Source organism: Lepidochelys olivacea, assembly GCF_965140295.1.
Source record: "Lepidochelys olivacea isolate rLepOli2 genome assembly, chromosome: 1".
In the NCBI taxonomy this organism is placed as follows: domain Eukaryota; kingdom Metazoa; phylum Chordata; order Testudines; family Cheloniidae; genus Lepidochelys; species Lepidochelys olivacea.
Window position 1 is genome coordinate 110,581,050 of NC_140411.1, and position 14,627 is coordinate 110,595,676.

The 14,627-nt window shown below is 37.4% G+C and overlaps 1 protein-coding gene across 1 annotated transcript in view; it reads right to left on the minus strand.

The window, feature by feature from the left end:
- Positions 1-14,627, minus strand: part of ANKRD10 (ankyrin repeat domain 10) — a 51,460-nt gene that overhangs the window by 24,844 nt on the left and 11,989 nt on the right. Inside the window, exon 3 of the mRNA XM_084626983.1 lies at positions 11,461-11,552. Within this exon, the coding sequence (XP_084483109.1) occupies positions 11,461-11,552 (92 nt within the window). The remainder of the gene's footprint in view (positions 1-11,460; positions 11,553-14,627) is intronic.

Genomic DNA, 14,627 nt, shown 5'->3' on the forward strand with positions numbered 1-14,627 from the left:
TTTAAGCACCTAGACGATAAAAGGATAAGTAATAGCCAACGTGAATTAGTCAAGAACAAATCATGCCAAACCAATCCAATTTGGTTTTGACAAAGCTACTGGCCTAGAGGATGGGGGTGTAGCTATTGATCTGATATCTTGGTTTTAATATGGCTTTTGACACAATCCCACATGAGAGTTTCATAAACCAACTAGAGAAATGTGGTCTAGATGAAATTACTATAAAGTGGGTACACAAGTGGTTGAAAGACTGTACTCCGAGTAGTTACCAATGGTTCACTGTCAGACTGGGAAAATGTATCCGACGGAGTCCAGCAGGGGTCCATCACTATGTGATATCTTCATTAATGATTTGGATAATGGAATGAGGAGTTTGCTTATGAAATCTACAGATGGGAAGGGTTGCAAGCACTTTAGAGGCCAGAATTAGAATTCAAAACAACCTTGACAAACTGGAGAACTGGCCTGAAATCAACAAGATTAAATTCAATAAAGACAAGTACAAAATACTATTTTTAAGGAAGGAAAAACAAAAAACAAAAAAAATCAAATGCTCAACTACAATGTGGGGGACTAACTGGCTAGATAGTAATACTGCTGAAAAAGATCTGGGGGTTATAATGGATCACAAATTGAATAAGAGTCAACAGTGTGATGCAGTTGCAAAAAAAAAAAAAAGTTAATATTCTGGGGTGTATTAACAGAAGTGTCATATGTAGGACACAGGATGTAACTGTCCCTGTCTACTCAGCTAGAGCACTGTGTTCAGTTGTGGGAAATCACACTTTAGGGAAGATGCGGAGAGAGAGTCCAGAGGCGAGCATCAAAAATGATGAAGGCTAAGAAAACTAGGCATGTTAAGTTTGGACTAAAGAAGATTGAGGGGAAACCTGATAACACTCTTCAAATATGTTAAGGACTGTTATAAAGAAAATAGTGACCAATTGTTAACCATGCTCACTGAAGGTGGAAAAAGTAATAATGAGCTTAATCTGTAGCAAAAGACATTTAGGTTAGATACTAGGAAAAACTTTCTAAATACATGGATAGTTAAGCATTGGAACAGGCTTCCAAGGGAGGTTATGGAACCCCTGTCACTGGAGGTTTCTAAGGGACAGTTTAGGTTTACTTGGTCCTGCCCCAGGCCAGGGGGTTGGACTAGATGAACTCTCAAGGTCCTTTCCAATCCTATATTTCTCTGATTCTGTGAACTTGGGCTTGTAGACAGGGACATGCTTTCCCTTCAGAGCAATTTGTTACCCAACTGACAAAGTTTTGAGGAGGATGAGAAACACCACAAAATACTTTCCTTAGAAGGGATCCAAACAAGAAGTAACCCGGGGGGTTCTTGGATTAATGTAAAGACAAATATTTCCATTTTGCTCTGGAGAGTAAGGATGAATACAATGGAGAGAGAAATCTCAGAAAGAGGCTATACAAGATGGAGAAACCAAACGAGAAATTTAATTACATGAGAGGTATAGTCTAAACATGAATAAAACTGGATGACTGCAATGTTTGCTTGTTTACATTTTATATTTCTTGAGCTATTTGGCAACACAGGAATTTTATACATAAACTGTGCATGTTTTTGAATTTAAATGCTTAAATCCTCTGACTTGAGAAATACATTTATTTGTATACCTTCTCCTGAAGAGTTACGGACAACATTCAGCAATAGAGTTCTTCCCTTTCACCTGATCATTTTGCTTCATGCAACACGAGGTGTCTTCAGAACTATAACTTCTCTTGGTATAAAAGAGGTTTGTGGTTTTCACTCATGTTTTGAGTTTCCATTTTTCTCCTACAGTAAAAACACTTTACTTTTTGAAGAGCTTCATGCTGCAACTGAATTTACTAAAAAGAAACGTGTGATCAAATTCTTTCCTGCAAGTGAACAGATTTTTGCTGTCTTAGGGAAAAGAGTGAGTTTAATAGTTGTAAGTAGTCTTAAAAGATGTACCTCAAAGAATCTTCCACTTATAATGTCACATCCTTTAGAAAATAGAGCAAGTATTTGCTACAAAAAATAATCCAACTTTTTAATATAAAAAATATATATATATATATAAAATTCCCTGAAACTACCATTTTAAAGAGTGATTATCACATCACCTATTCTTTGTTAATGCCATGTGACAATCTAGGAAAATAAACCACAGTTTTTGTATATCAATGTAATACTTCTGTTAAAAAATACTGATCTCAATTTACTTATTGTTAGTTTACAAATAAAAATGTAGATATTGTAAATTAGGGTAAGCAAAAGCATGCAAATCTATAGATTCTATATCTGAATTCCTAGATTAGCATTAAAACCAATCACCGCAACAAATACCTCAACAGTATGCCTTGTGTGCAGAAAGGAAGCGATACTGAACATTCAATGCCACAACTGTAAGGTTTTCGGAGAAGCACCTGTGGCAGTTTCAGCAGTTTCTATATGGAATGCTCCCCCTTTCTAGGATTACTTGAAAAAATCAAGTCAATTCGAATTACGTAGCTGTAAAACATTGACATGTGTAGTTTTTACAGTTTCAGAATCTTCTGTTTGATTTAAACGGGCAATGGTGCATAAACAGGAAACTTATATCATAAGGGATCACATATTTGCAGGCAACATTAAGATTAAAAGTTACATTAACATACATAGAGTGCAGTAGCACGTTAGTCATTGTGTTTAAGCCATCACCATGTGACCACCTTAACAATGAGACACAGAGCCTTTCTGGCTTTTAAACATTACTACTTTCATGCTGAAGCCAATTTAATTGTGAAGTTCTTTGACGAAATTTAAATAGTATGGGCTAAAAACTACTGATCAACTCATGGCTTCAGTTACTTTAAATTTAATATGCTGTATCTCAAATGAATTAGTACTATGCTTATACAAAAGTTAGCAGAGACAAGGATTAAAAAAGGATCAGAACACTAATATGTCGACAGTGAGAAAAATCTTTTCCTACAGACATCAGTATACTAGTCTAAAGTTTCTAAAGCAAAATATTTAAAATACTAAACTTAAAATGTTTTAACCCTTTGGTGTCCAAGTACAGAAGTTGCAAAATCATTTTTTAAAATGCATGTTCTTCAGATAGTGATAGTAGAAAAGGAAAAACACTCTTAATTAATGGCAGTTGAGATTTGCTGAAGACGTTGTGAAATGTTTTGGTGGAAATACATACTGGGCTTCTACACACAGACATGAGAAGTTGGTGCCAAGTTTTCATTTCACATCCAGTGTCATGGTATAATGAAAAGTTGAATTTTAATGAAAATTATTTTAAATATTTTTAAATCATTGACCAGAGTCTCCCCTTACATCTCCACACAGAGTGTGTTAGGAGGAGGAGTGGAGTGCCATTCCACTAAGGCAATTCTCATACATTAAATCTATGTCAGGGCCATGGTAGCTTGGGAACCATGGAGCTGTAACATTCAGCAGAAATTGACAGATTTTCCACATATGCTGTATTACACAATAAGTGTTTCCTAAACACTGTTCAAAGACCAGATAAAAGGGACTACAATAGTTTTCAAAGTGGTAAGCTGTTCACCTAAGCACTGCACCATAATGGAAAAGGTTTTCTCCGCTAAAAAGGAAAAAGATCACAGAAACTTCCCAGATTGTCAACAGCAATGCTCAACGAGGCTTTACAGCATCACCACAGTACTTCGCCAGATTGACCCCAAGGAACGTTCACAGGAGAATACTAGAAGTTATAGACTAAAAGAGAAACCCAGGCTCCAACAGAATACCCACTTGTTACAAATGCAACTGATGAAGTACCGCCATTTCTGCTATGTCAAATATATGTACCAAGGTCAAACTGGATGATCTACATTAGCAAGTCAGAAGAGAGTAAATATTATTGCTGCAGCTACTTAGTGACTAGAGACAGATTAGAAATTCAAGTTAAGACTTATTTCTATAACGGAAGTGTGTTAAGGAGGTGTCAAAGTAAAAATTGCAAGGGGTGTGTGTTTGTTTGTATCTATCAAAAGGCAAGAAAGTTGTATTTGAAGTCTCAAACCCACTCAGGAAAGACCACCAACCAAATAGTTTTCAAAAATCAAGACAACACACAAACCTGAGAAGCTTAGTAGTAAAAATGCTGCTGCAAAAGAAGCAGAGCTTTTACATGCCACAAAAGGACAGGCTGTGCATGGTTTTCAACAACAATCACCACCTCAACACTGCTCAATATACACAGAGAAGACCAACGGCAAAATATAGACAGACAGTTTAACCAAGAAAATTTCTCATGTCAGAAAGCCTGAATCATGTGGTGTGGGAACCCCCTTGGACAATAACCTATATGAAAACAAGTTATACTTGAGGGGAGTATTTAACATAAAAATTGAAGACATGAAGTAGAACAAATGATATGATTGATGTAGGTCATCTTCTCAGAGAAACTTTTCTTAAATGTCAAGTGAAAGTGAAGAAATAGACATACAATGCAAAATTGCACCAATGGCAGTTAATTACAGACCAAATGATAGATCCACTAGTTTCCACTAGCGGGGAAAGATTTTTAGATTCAGAGAGCACTGGAATACCTTCTGCAACAAGATGACTGGATGTGATTATGTAAGTTAAGCTGACAAAAGACCTTCTGGGTTCAAAACTGGCAAGGTTTATGAGCAAGATTTAGATGAGCAAGAACTCTCTCATGACAAACTCAAAGAAAACTAAACCAAAAAACCCCCAAGCTCTGCCACACACTACCATATATAAAACAAGACAGAAAAAAACCCAAACTTCTAAAATATGAGTATTAATATACTAAAGCAATGGTTCTCAAAACAGTGGCCAGTGATGTACTTCTAGGCAGTTGGCAGATATGCTTTTGTCAGAGATAAAGCATCTGTCAGGCTTTTATGCAAGTCACAGACACAAGCTATAGTGAAGTCACAGACACAAAAGGTTTTTCAGAGCCTTTTTTCACCAATTAAACAAAATTTCTGTGTTTGTGGGACTGCTTCATGTTTTTCTATGCCAGTTGTTTCTTTGGAGTAAGTTCAGTCATTATCAGATCTGTTGAGAAAGCCAAAATTAGAGCTGCAGACAAAAATATGACAAAACTAAATTTGGCAAAAACTACCTGTAGAGATTAAAGCAACAGAGGCTGCAGTGAAATATAGTACGAGTTTAAAATCATACACTCAGGCAGAGGGTATCAGCAGAACAAATACAGCAAATTCTACCCCTTCTCTTATTGTCACAGGCCTACAGCTAGTCAGAACCTGATCTTTGTGGCCAACAGGGTATTTCCCCACCACAGCAGCTGCTAAAATAACGCCCTAATGAACATTTTCAAATCACTATTCTCTTGGTCATCCTGAGGTCTCTCCACTGGATTCCAGAAACCAGCACTTTCTGTTGTAACTAACTATCAACTTATTTTACAGAAAAGTTCCCCTACATCTGGATTAGTCTATCTGAAGAAGACCTGCATGTTGAGAACAAGCCCAATATGCTCCATCTTCGAGTCCATTTCCATAACAACGAATCCTAAAAACACTCCAAGAAGCCAGAGCCATGATCAACAACATCCTTTGAAGACAAAAACCTATTATCTGTACTTTCAAGTAATCAATTGAGCAAGTACTTAAACCCACTTGAAAAAAAAAAAATGTAGCAAATTACCACACAGCAGCATCTAAACTCCCTTTTCTAAGCAAAAGAATCAAGAAGTTTATGAGAAACCAGTTAACAATTCAATTAGGTTTATGCCAATATAATATATCCTTTCCAGTGGAGTTCTAGGCAGGGGCATGGAAAAAGATTTCTGTTGTTGCTTGGATGGAGGACTTCCTTTCCTCTATGGCAGGGGTTCTCAAACTTCATTGCACCATAACACCTTTCTGACAACAAAAATTACTATACAATCCAAGGAAGTGGGGCGGGTGGTGGGGAATCAAAACCGAAGCCCAAGGGTTTCAGCCCCAGGATGGGGGCCTGTAACCTGAGCCTAGCCACCCAGGGCTGAAGCCCTCGGGCTTTGGCTTTGGCCCCCGGCGGTGGGACTCTGCCCCCGGCAAGTCTAACTCCAGCCCCAGCGACCCCATTAAAATGGGGTTGGGAGCCACTTTGGGGGCCTGACTCAGTTTGAGAACCGCTGCTCTATGGACTTTAAGCAGGCTCTCTCAAATGGCAGCATCTCTCATTTGTATCTGATAATACTGATAACTATGGCTGTCCCGTCTCATATTTAAGAGCATGCTGCTACCAGAAAAGACACCCAATTCTTATCTTAATAGAATCTGAAGGCAAGTTTTTTCCTGGACTTTTTGCTATTACTGAATACCCAAATAACTACAGCTGTGAAAAAAAGGTCCTCTGTCACTTTTGGCTGGCAAGGAGGCTAAGCCCAATCACATTCAGTTTCTGACTTGACTACAGCTATCCATGTGTGTGACTCTCCATCCAGCCTAATGGACTGTGATGTAAGGAAGCTTCCAAGCTTAAAGCACCCATTACTCCAAAATGAAACAGCCCCCACTTACCAAAAGAGGCCTCCAAGAGCACATTAACCTGGTGGTCTGGTCTCCCTACTGAATACAGAGTCAGGCTTAAGGTTTTGGTATTTTCAAAAACCTCTTTGAAATTGACCCTAACAAGATCTGTGTAACAAAATAGTTTAATTTCAATTGCATCTTCTTGATAATGTCCTAAATTACTTTAAGTAACCCAGAGGTATAGATGCCACAGGGAAGGTGAGGAATTGAATTTGGAAAGGAGGTACCTACAAGATGGTCTAAAGTTTGCAAAGGTCTATGTAGTGGTTTACCATAAATATGGAACACTGTGCTAAGAAGCATTTAAATGACAGTAAGATGGAAAATAAGCAATAAGAATTAGAAGTATTTGGGCATAACAAAACTACTAGGATAATTCTTCTATACTGAGTGCCAGTATTGCCAGGTATACTCTACTGGAGAAGAAGTGGTGTGGAAGTTCAAATAAGGAAAAGGAACTAAAGCACAGTGGGCATCAGCATAACACATTAAGAAAGATAATGACTGATACTTTGGGTTTCTCTGCAAAGGATGGAGTGAGTATATGAATGCTTTTATGCCAGAAGTCTTGACCATTCTGAATTATCACAAACACTCCAACCCAGTAAAGTAGGTAGAGATCTTGCTAACTGTATTGATAAAAAATTACAAAGTCAAAAGGCCCTTCCTAAGTGTAAGTAAGTATTTTTCCTGTACACATCAGGGCTCTCGTCATATTGAGAACTCTTTTCAAGCTCAAGGCTGAGCCCTGGCAAACCACAGAATGCTAACTGGGAATTAATACATAATCAATACATCAGGCAAAAGTTCTGGTGAGAAAGTAGCTGAAATTTTTGTGTCAGCTAGAGCTGAATGCATAAAGTATCATTGTGATGTAGGTCATTCACCCAACAGAAGCAGATGTACTACTGATTTCACAGTTTCAAATGCCACTGGTCTCATTTTGACTTTGGCCATTGACATGTCTATCTCAGTACTTCGATATCTTCCCCTGGCAACCAAATTAAGTTATCACAAACCAGGAAGGAAAACACTTTTTCTTCTGTAACTTTTCTCTAATGGCCATAGACAATGGTACTGGCGCATCACTACCAGGCTTTGACAGCTTGACAAACTATTTTTCTACAATATTTTACAGAACTCTTCCTCAAACAAATGAAGCTTTCACTTGTATTTCGGTATTCAAGAACCCTGAACAATATATCTGAATATTTCAAGAACATAGTATGGAAAGAACATGTGGAATTTCTTCCTTTTTATCAATTTAAGCAAAACAACTGCCCATAGCAAGATTTAGCGTGTTCATCTTAATGAACACATATCAAACTACCCCATGATCTCAAGTCAAGAGTTCTCTCGCCACCATAGCAGGATTCAGATGAATCAACAATTGGCCATTAGCAGGGGGGTCTCTTCCATCAATCCAACTCAAGACTGAGTCATTGAAGTAGTACAGCGTGGCTGCTCAAATGGCAGTTGCAGAAGCCTGAACTGTTCATACAAACAGGAAAAAGAATGATGTGATCAGAAATGTGTGATATGATGCACAGATGCAAAGTGCCAGAAACCGTTTTAAATGATCACGGTCATTAATAACAGCAGATATACTGATGTGTATTTCTTTCCCATTTATCCAACAATGCGTGTTCAGCATTTATATTTGGGTATCTTTTTTAAATGAGTGAAATGTTATAAAAGTGTATTTTTAGAAGTTATAAAATAATTTGGGTCTGAAAAAAGATATATTAAAAGGTCAAAAGAAAACCTGGCACCAAGAAATCTTTTCTTTGTAGAGTTTTGTGAATACTTGTTTCATCATTATTTTTAATGTGCACAATTTTGACAAATATATAAATTGTGCTATTATGCCATTTTAATAAAAATCCAGCAATTATGGATTACTTTAAAAAGCATTATCCATATTAATAAGTCAGTTACACAGCAAACCTTTTCACTCATATGAGGACATTGTGACCACCTGCTTCCCCCTCTTCAAGAATCCATGAAAACCATAGTTAGAAGCAATCATTTCTATGGATATAGGACATCCTGTGCACAGAGTATGATTCAGCTAATATGAGAAGGCAAATACCACCAAAAAAAGTCAAACTATTTTCAATGGGGTACATTTAATATTGTTTTACGATTAAAAATTTACACAGGAATGGAGACCCATATTTTCTTTCATCAATTAGGGAAATAATACAAATCTTAGTCCAGTTTAGACTGCAACATATTGAATTTATTTTATAGGAGTGGTGAACTACCAAACTGGAAATAAAGTAAACTTGAAGAACTTCAAGAAAGTAAATTTATTCAAACTCAAGTTATCATCATCTGTCCAACAAGGATAAAATTAAATACGGTCAATATTAGTTAGTTTCCAATTTAACTTAATGAGTAACAAGAATACTGTAAAAACTTATCAAACATTGTGGTAGCCCAAGTTAGCTTTTGCACTCAATTTTAAAAGAGCACTATTTCAATTATCAGGCTTTAATAAGAGATACCCTGATGAAAATATTATACTACTACTAGTAGTAAGTCCATAGTGAAACAATGGAGTCTTAGTATCCTTGTGTTACTTCCCATACAACACAAGTAAATGATGTGAAATTCAGCATACATTGTATACCTGTTTACATCAGGTGTCTTTATATTTGCCTATCTGCAGTCATAGTTGTATTCTCTGCATCTTCATGCAACTACAGTTTTTAGTAACAAAAACACTGTATAAAGAAATAAACAAGAATTTATTTATAGAAAACAGAATAAGAAGTGCAAATTACTATGAACCAAGGGCCAAGTTCACCCCCAGTACCTGTGGGCACAGTTAACTAAAACCAGAGAATTATAATTGCTTTACTTCATCAATGTATTTGATTCAATGTGTATAATTCCGTATTTAAAAATAAAACTTCTTTTGATTCCATATAGTCAATCATTTCATTTACTATATCCATGGTTGAATTAATTAGTATAGCTAGTGGGAAGAGTCCATTTTTTCTCTTTAAGACATAGAATAGATAAGAATAAAAATGTAATACTTAAGGTACTCTGCATTTTATTACATAATCAACAAGACTATTAACTGTGGGTCCAGATTCAAACCTGGATGCTTAAAAATCAATACCCTTTTCAGATGTTTAAATATGGGGCTTAATTTTAGGCATTTAAATTTGAAAAACTACAGGTGAAATCCTGGCCCCACTGAAGTTAATGGCAAAACTCTCATTGAGTTCACTGGGCCCAGGATTTCACTCCATATGAAACAGATGAATCAAATTAAGGTATTGATCCTGCTAACTGATCTACAAACAGAGACTTGTGGGCTTACACAGAGTCCTACTACATTCACTTTGGGTCCATGCAGAGTAACAGTCCACAGAAGCAAATCAGATTGAAAAACTGAGGCCTTAGACAATAATCCCCTCAGGGCAAGGCCTGTTACTTTACTTGTCTATAAAGCCCCATGGAACACTGAAGGCACTGTATAAATATTGAAATACCACATAGACAAAATTGGTAATCTATTACATAAAATTATCATAAATCTGCACTATTTCTGTTGCACTTTAGATTACATTAGAAAGACCCAACAATAGTTTTGGCCAAAGTTAGATACCCTCTACAAAAGTTTATAACAATATTTTGCCTACAACGCACAACGACATGTCAATATCAGGAAAGATTAATGCAATGATTTAAATTTAGAGCCGTCTTTCTTAATTGTACTGCTTGCATAAGGAAAACCCTATTAGTGCTAACCATTAGTTTATTTTACTTCTAGAATCTTATTTATTTCAAGTACTTTATTATAAATTTCTATACCACTTAACATTATCCTTTCAGCCAATTTCAAAATCAACTGATCACATACTAATTGATGATGATGATGATGATAATTAAGGTTTCCTCAATTCCACAGTAAATTTTAATTCCAGTTTGCCTCAAGCATTCACTTTCAGATGTATTCAGTTCAAAACGGGAATTTATAAAGTTAAATTTGATTTCAAGTAACATGTCAAGATTCTACTCAGATTTTGCATAACAATTTTTTAATTGAACACCATTATACTAGCAAGATAGTTGTTTAATATTATTAAACTGTAAATTACGCTTTCTGGACACTATATAGTACTGTAACAAAAAACTAATTAAGGCAGATTTCATTGATGCAGCATTACAAAAAACAGTAAGATGGAAACCAAAGGGTTAAACAAGAAATTAACTCAGATTCTTATTTCACTTATAACTCAGAGATTCACATTGCAGGTTAAAATACAAAACACACTAATTATCATTAAATAATAAAGCTAGTTCTAATTATAAACAAAGTGCTAAAGTATTTACAGTATTATAAGCCGTAGAGCTTATACTCAACATGTCTAGGTGAAAACTGCATCCATTTTGTCCATGCTGTAAGTTGCAAAAGTTTGTGAAATTTTCTGAATGTTTTTGCAGTATATAAACCTTTAAAGAAAAAAGTTAACAGTGCAAATACACAATATATACTAACAAAAATTATTACACTAATAGCTAAGTGAAAGTTTTTTTGGCAAATAACTCTGCTCTAGCTCTTTTGTAAATGTATTCATTAATATGATGTATAAAGTGTTGTAATAGATAACTACATAACAGACAAGATGTAAAATTTTGGGGCATTTTACAGAGGTGTGATAAATATGGTTTTAATAACTTAAATATACACTCCGTTTCATATATTGCACTGATTGATATCACTACAAGTGCAATATTTTTTATTACAAGACATGTTAAAAACCTTAAGTTTTACAATAAATGGACATGTCTAACTGAAATTTTCTTAATAAGATGTTTGCTGTTCTGATTTTTTTCAGTTTTATTAGTATCTAGGTTTGCTATCCTATGTTAGTTAGTTAGACACACAACGACCAAGCAAAAAACCTCACTTACTCTATTTGAGCTCCATGAGCTACAAGGGCACTTAAGGAATCCATACTACCAGAACGTGCTGCTTTATGAATAGGGGTTTCACCAACATAATCCTGAAAAGACAGAGCACATTTTGTCAGGTATAACTGCTCCAAAATAAATAAATAAAATAAAATAAAACTTACATTATTTCTAAACATTTAGTGGCTTTTTCCTGATATGAATTAAAGAAATGGATTAGTAAAGGTAGCCAGTATCCATTTGTGAATGTGACCACTACTTTAATAGTATTGTAAAGGTTTTTCTGGGTTTCTCTATTTTGGCTGCCTCATATGGAAACTAATATCATGTGATTATGGAATGATCCTTCTTTGAGGCTATCATCATCCATTAGTATTACAGTAGTGCTCAGAGATCCAAATCAGGATTGGAGCCCCTTTGTAATTGTTGCTATATAAACAGCCCAGCAAAAATACAAATTCTCTTTCATGCAATTCTCCCTCCTCTCTCTGCCCAACAAGCCTTTACAGGTTTGACAGGCAAGCTACAGCAGTGGTGTCAGTTTCATTTGTAGGAGAGGGCTGAATTCTGATTATGATCCATGGGCTCACTATGAATTCAGAACTACATGCTTCCCACAATGTGCCACGGATCTCCCACTGACAGCAGTAAATGTACCCAGAGATCATAAGGAGAATGTGGGCTTGAAGTAAATGTTCAGATGGTTTTTCAGTGCTGTACTGTTGCAGTCATCGCTCAGTGAGAAAATATGCTTCCCTTAAAGCCACCACTATTCCTGCCCTGTGTTTTTTTTTCCCCTTTCCCAATCTTTGCAAGTCTCTTGTTCTCTCTGCATGTCCTGCACCGCAGCAACTCCCAATTCCTACCCCAGGTGCTTCATTCCTACCCACCATTCTATCTGTTAAGATGATAAATGTCAGAATTAACTATTTAACTGATAAGGATCATCACTGGGTTTTAGAATTGATGATCCAATGCAATTAATAAAGGATACGGGGGTTCACAGCTCTTTTAGTCATTGATTCAGGGTATCTGCAGAGTAAGACAGACATCACTGCATCGGTTACATTCTGTTCACGTTTGGAACCTTATCTCTGCAACTGTGAGAACTAGATTTTTTAAAAAATGAAAACCAAGATTCTGCACATTCTGGTTATGCCTTGTGGGCCACACAAAGACAGCTTGCAGGTTAGTTCCGGATAGTGGAATGTATGTTTTATATACCTGATTTAGAGTCTGTCAATAGTTTGTTTCATGGTAAGGATAATTTTACAAAGGTCATATCCGTGCTCAGCTGACATTAAGCATGGTTTGTTTTAATTCCATTCTCCATTTTAAGTAAATCTTTTTGTTAAGGTTACTGTTATATGCATAGTGTCACACCGACCTTTTCAAAGAGAAGACAATCCTATAACTTCTAAAAGAAGAGGTGCTGAAGGACAAAGTTTCTCTGGAACCTCCATCCCCCTCAGTCTTGGGCAAGGGCACAGACAAAGATGTCCTATCTCCGTGAGTTGTGTCCCCATCAGACAGAGACAGGAGGAGTGGCCAAAAGATCAAGGAGAAAACAAGAGCTGACAGAGGTATTGGTCAGAACAGGATTTCAGCTTATGTTTTCAGCTTGCTGCTTTGCATTATTTTCACAACCAATGAAATAAAATATATGTTACTGATTAGAAAAGCAGGAAAGCTGGCCAGTTACACCGATAGAACGGAGTTTTTATCTGCTACACAGCAATTGTCCCAGACAATGCAGAAAAACAGACAAGACACCAAGAATGTGGTTGAGCTAGGCTACTATCCAGCAATAACTTGTCCAGTGCAGGCCACCAACCCTAGTGTAATCAGTTCCACACCCACTGGAGGGCTATCATCAGCCTCCAACATCATTAACCAGCACTGGTGCCGAGACTCATTGCCCTCTCTCATCTGAGGGTAAGGGAGTAGGGAAAAGGGGGCCTCATTGTATTGATCATTAGGAGCTCCTATCTCATTTCCCATTTTCTTTAGGAGACGCCTTCTCCTAATCTGCTTCCAATTCTGATTTATCAGGAAACTAGACACGCCCCCCCACTGCATGCTTACCTGCAGTAAGCACCTGCCAACCTGGAACAAAAATGAATTTTACAACATAACCAACCCACCAGCTCCCTGGGCTGCTGAGAGGAAGGCAAAAAACTCCACACTGACCTGCTCAGGCAAATCTGACAGAAATGAAAAGGAAGGAATTTTCTCTAAGACATAACTAACATGACTTCCACAGCAAATCCCAAGAGACCTGGTCCAACTCTCATCCCAAGAAGCGGAGGTGGGGAGCTTTTCTTCCACTGCAGAATAGCACCCAGGGCTGGTAAGAAGCTTATAAACCAGGAGTTCTCAAACCAGGGGTCGAGACCCCTCAGGGGGTCGTGAGGTTATTACATGGGGGAGGGGGGGCGTCACGAGCTGTCAGCCTCCAGTTCAAATCTCGCTTCGTCTCCAGCATTTATGGTAGTGTTAAATAGATTGCACTCAGAGCCTTGCTGTGTGAAAGGGGTCACCAGTACAAAAGTTTGAGAACTGCTGTTATAAACCCTTAAGTGCACAGGAGCCAATAGGCTTTGCTACTGCCTTATGACCTACCATTCAGCCCAGAGTCCCCTTATAGACCATGAGAGGGCTGAATGTCTTATTAAGAGGATTAGACAGAGGTGTGCTCCTTAGATGGCTCAAGGAGTTTTTTTCCCTGCTGTCCCAGAAAAAAATCCCTCAAACACCCGTGAGACCATGGAGTGGGGTGGTAATGCCGCTCTAATTACAGACATTTAGTGGATTAAGGGAATTACAGAAAATATGATCATTGTGCTTATTTACAGCATTTGTTTAATAGGAAATCCTGTACTTAAGATGGCAAAATTTAAATTATAACTACTATTCACTTGCTACACCTCTACCCTGATATAATATGGTCTTCGGGAGACAAAAAATCTCCAAGTGTTATAGGTGGGACCGCGTAATATTCAACTTGCTCTGCCCCCGTTCCCTGACCGCCCCCTCCAGAGACCCCCGTCCCTAATCACCCCCAGGCCCCCCCCGCACCCAACCCCCTCTGCTCCCTGTCGCCCAACTGCTCTGACCCCTATCCACATGCCCCGCCCCGACAGGCACGCATCGGCAGCAGCAGGAAG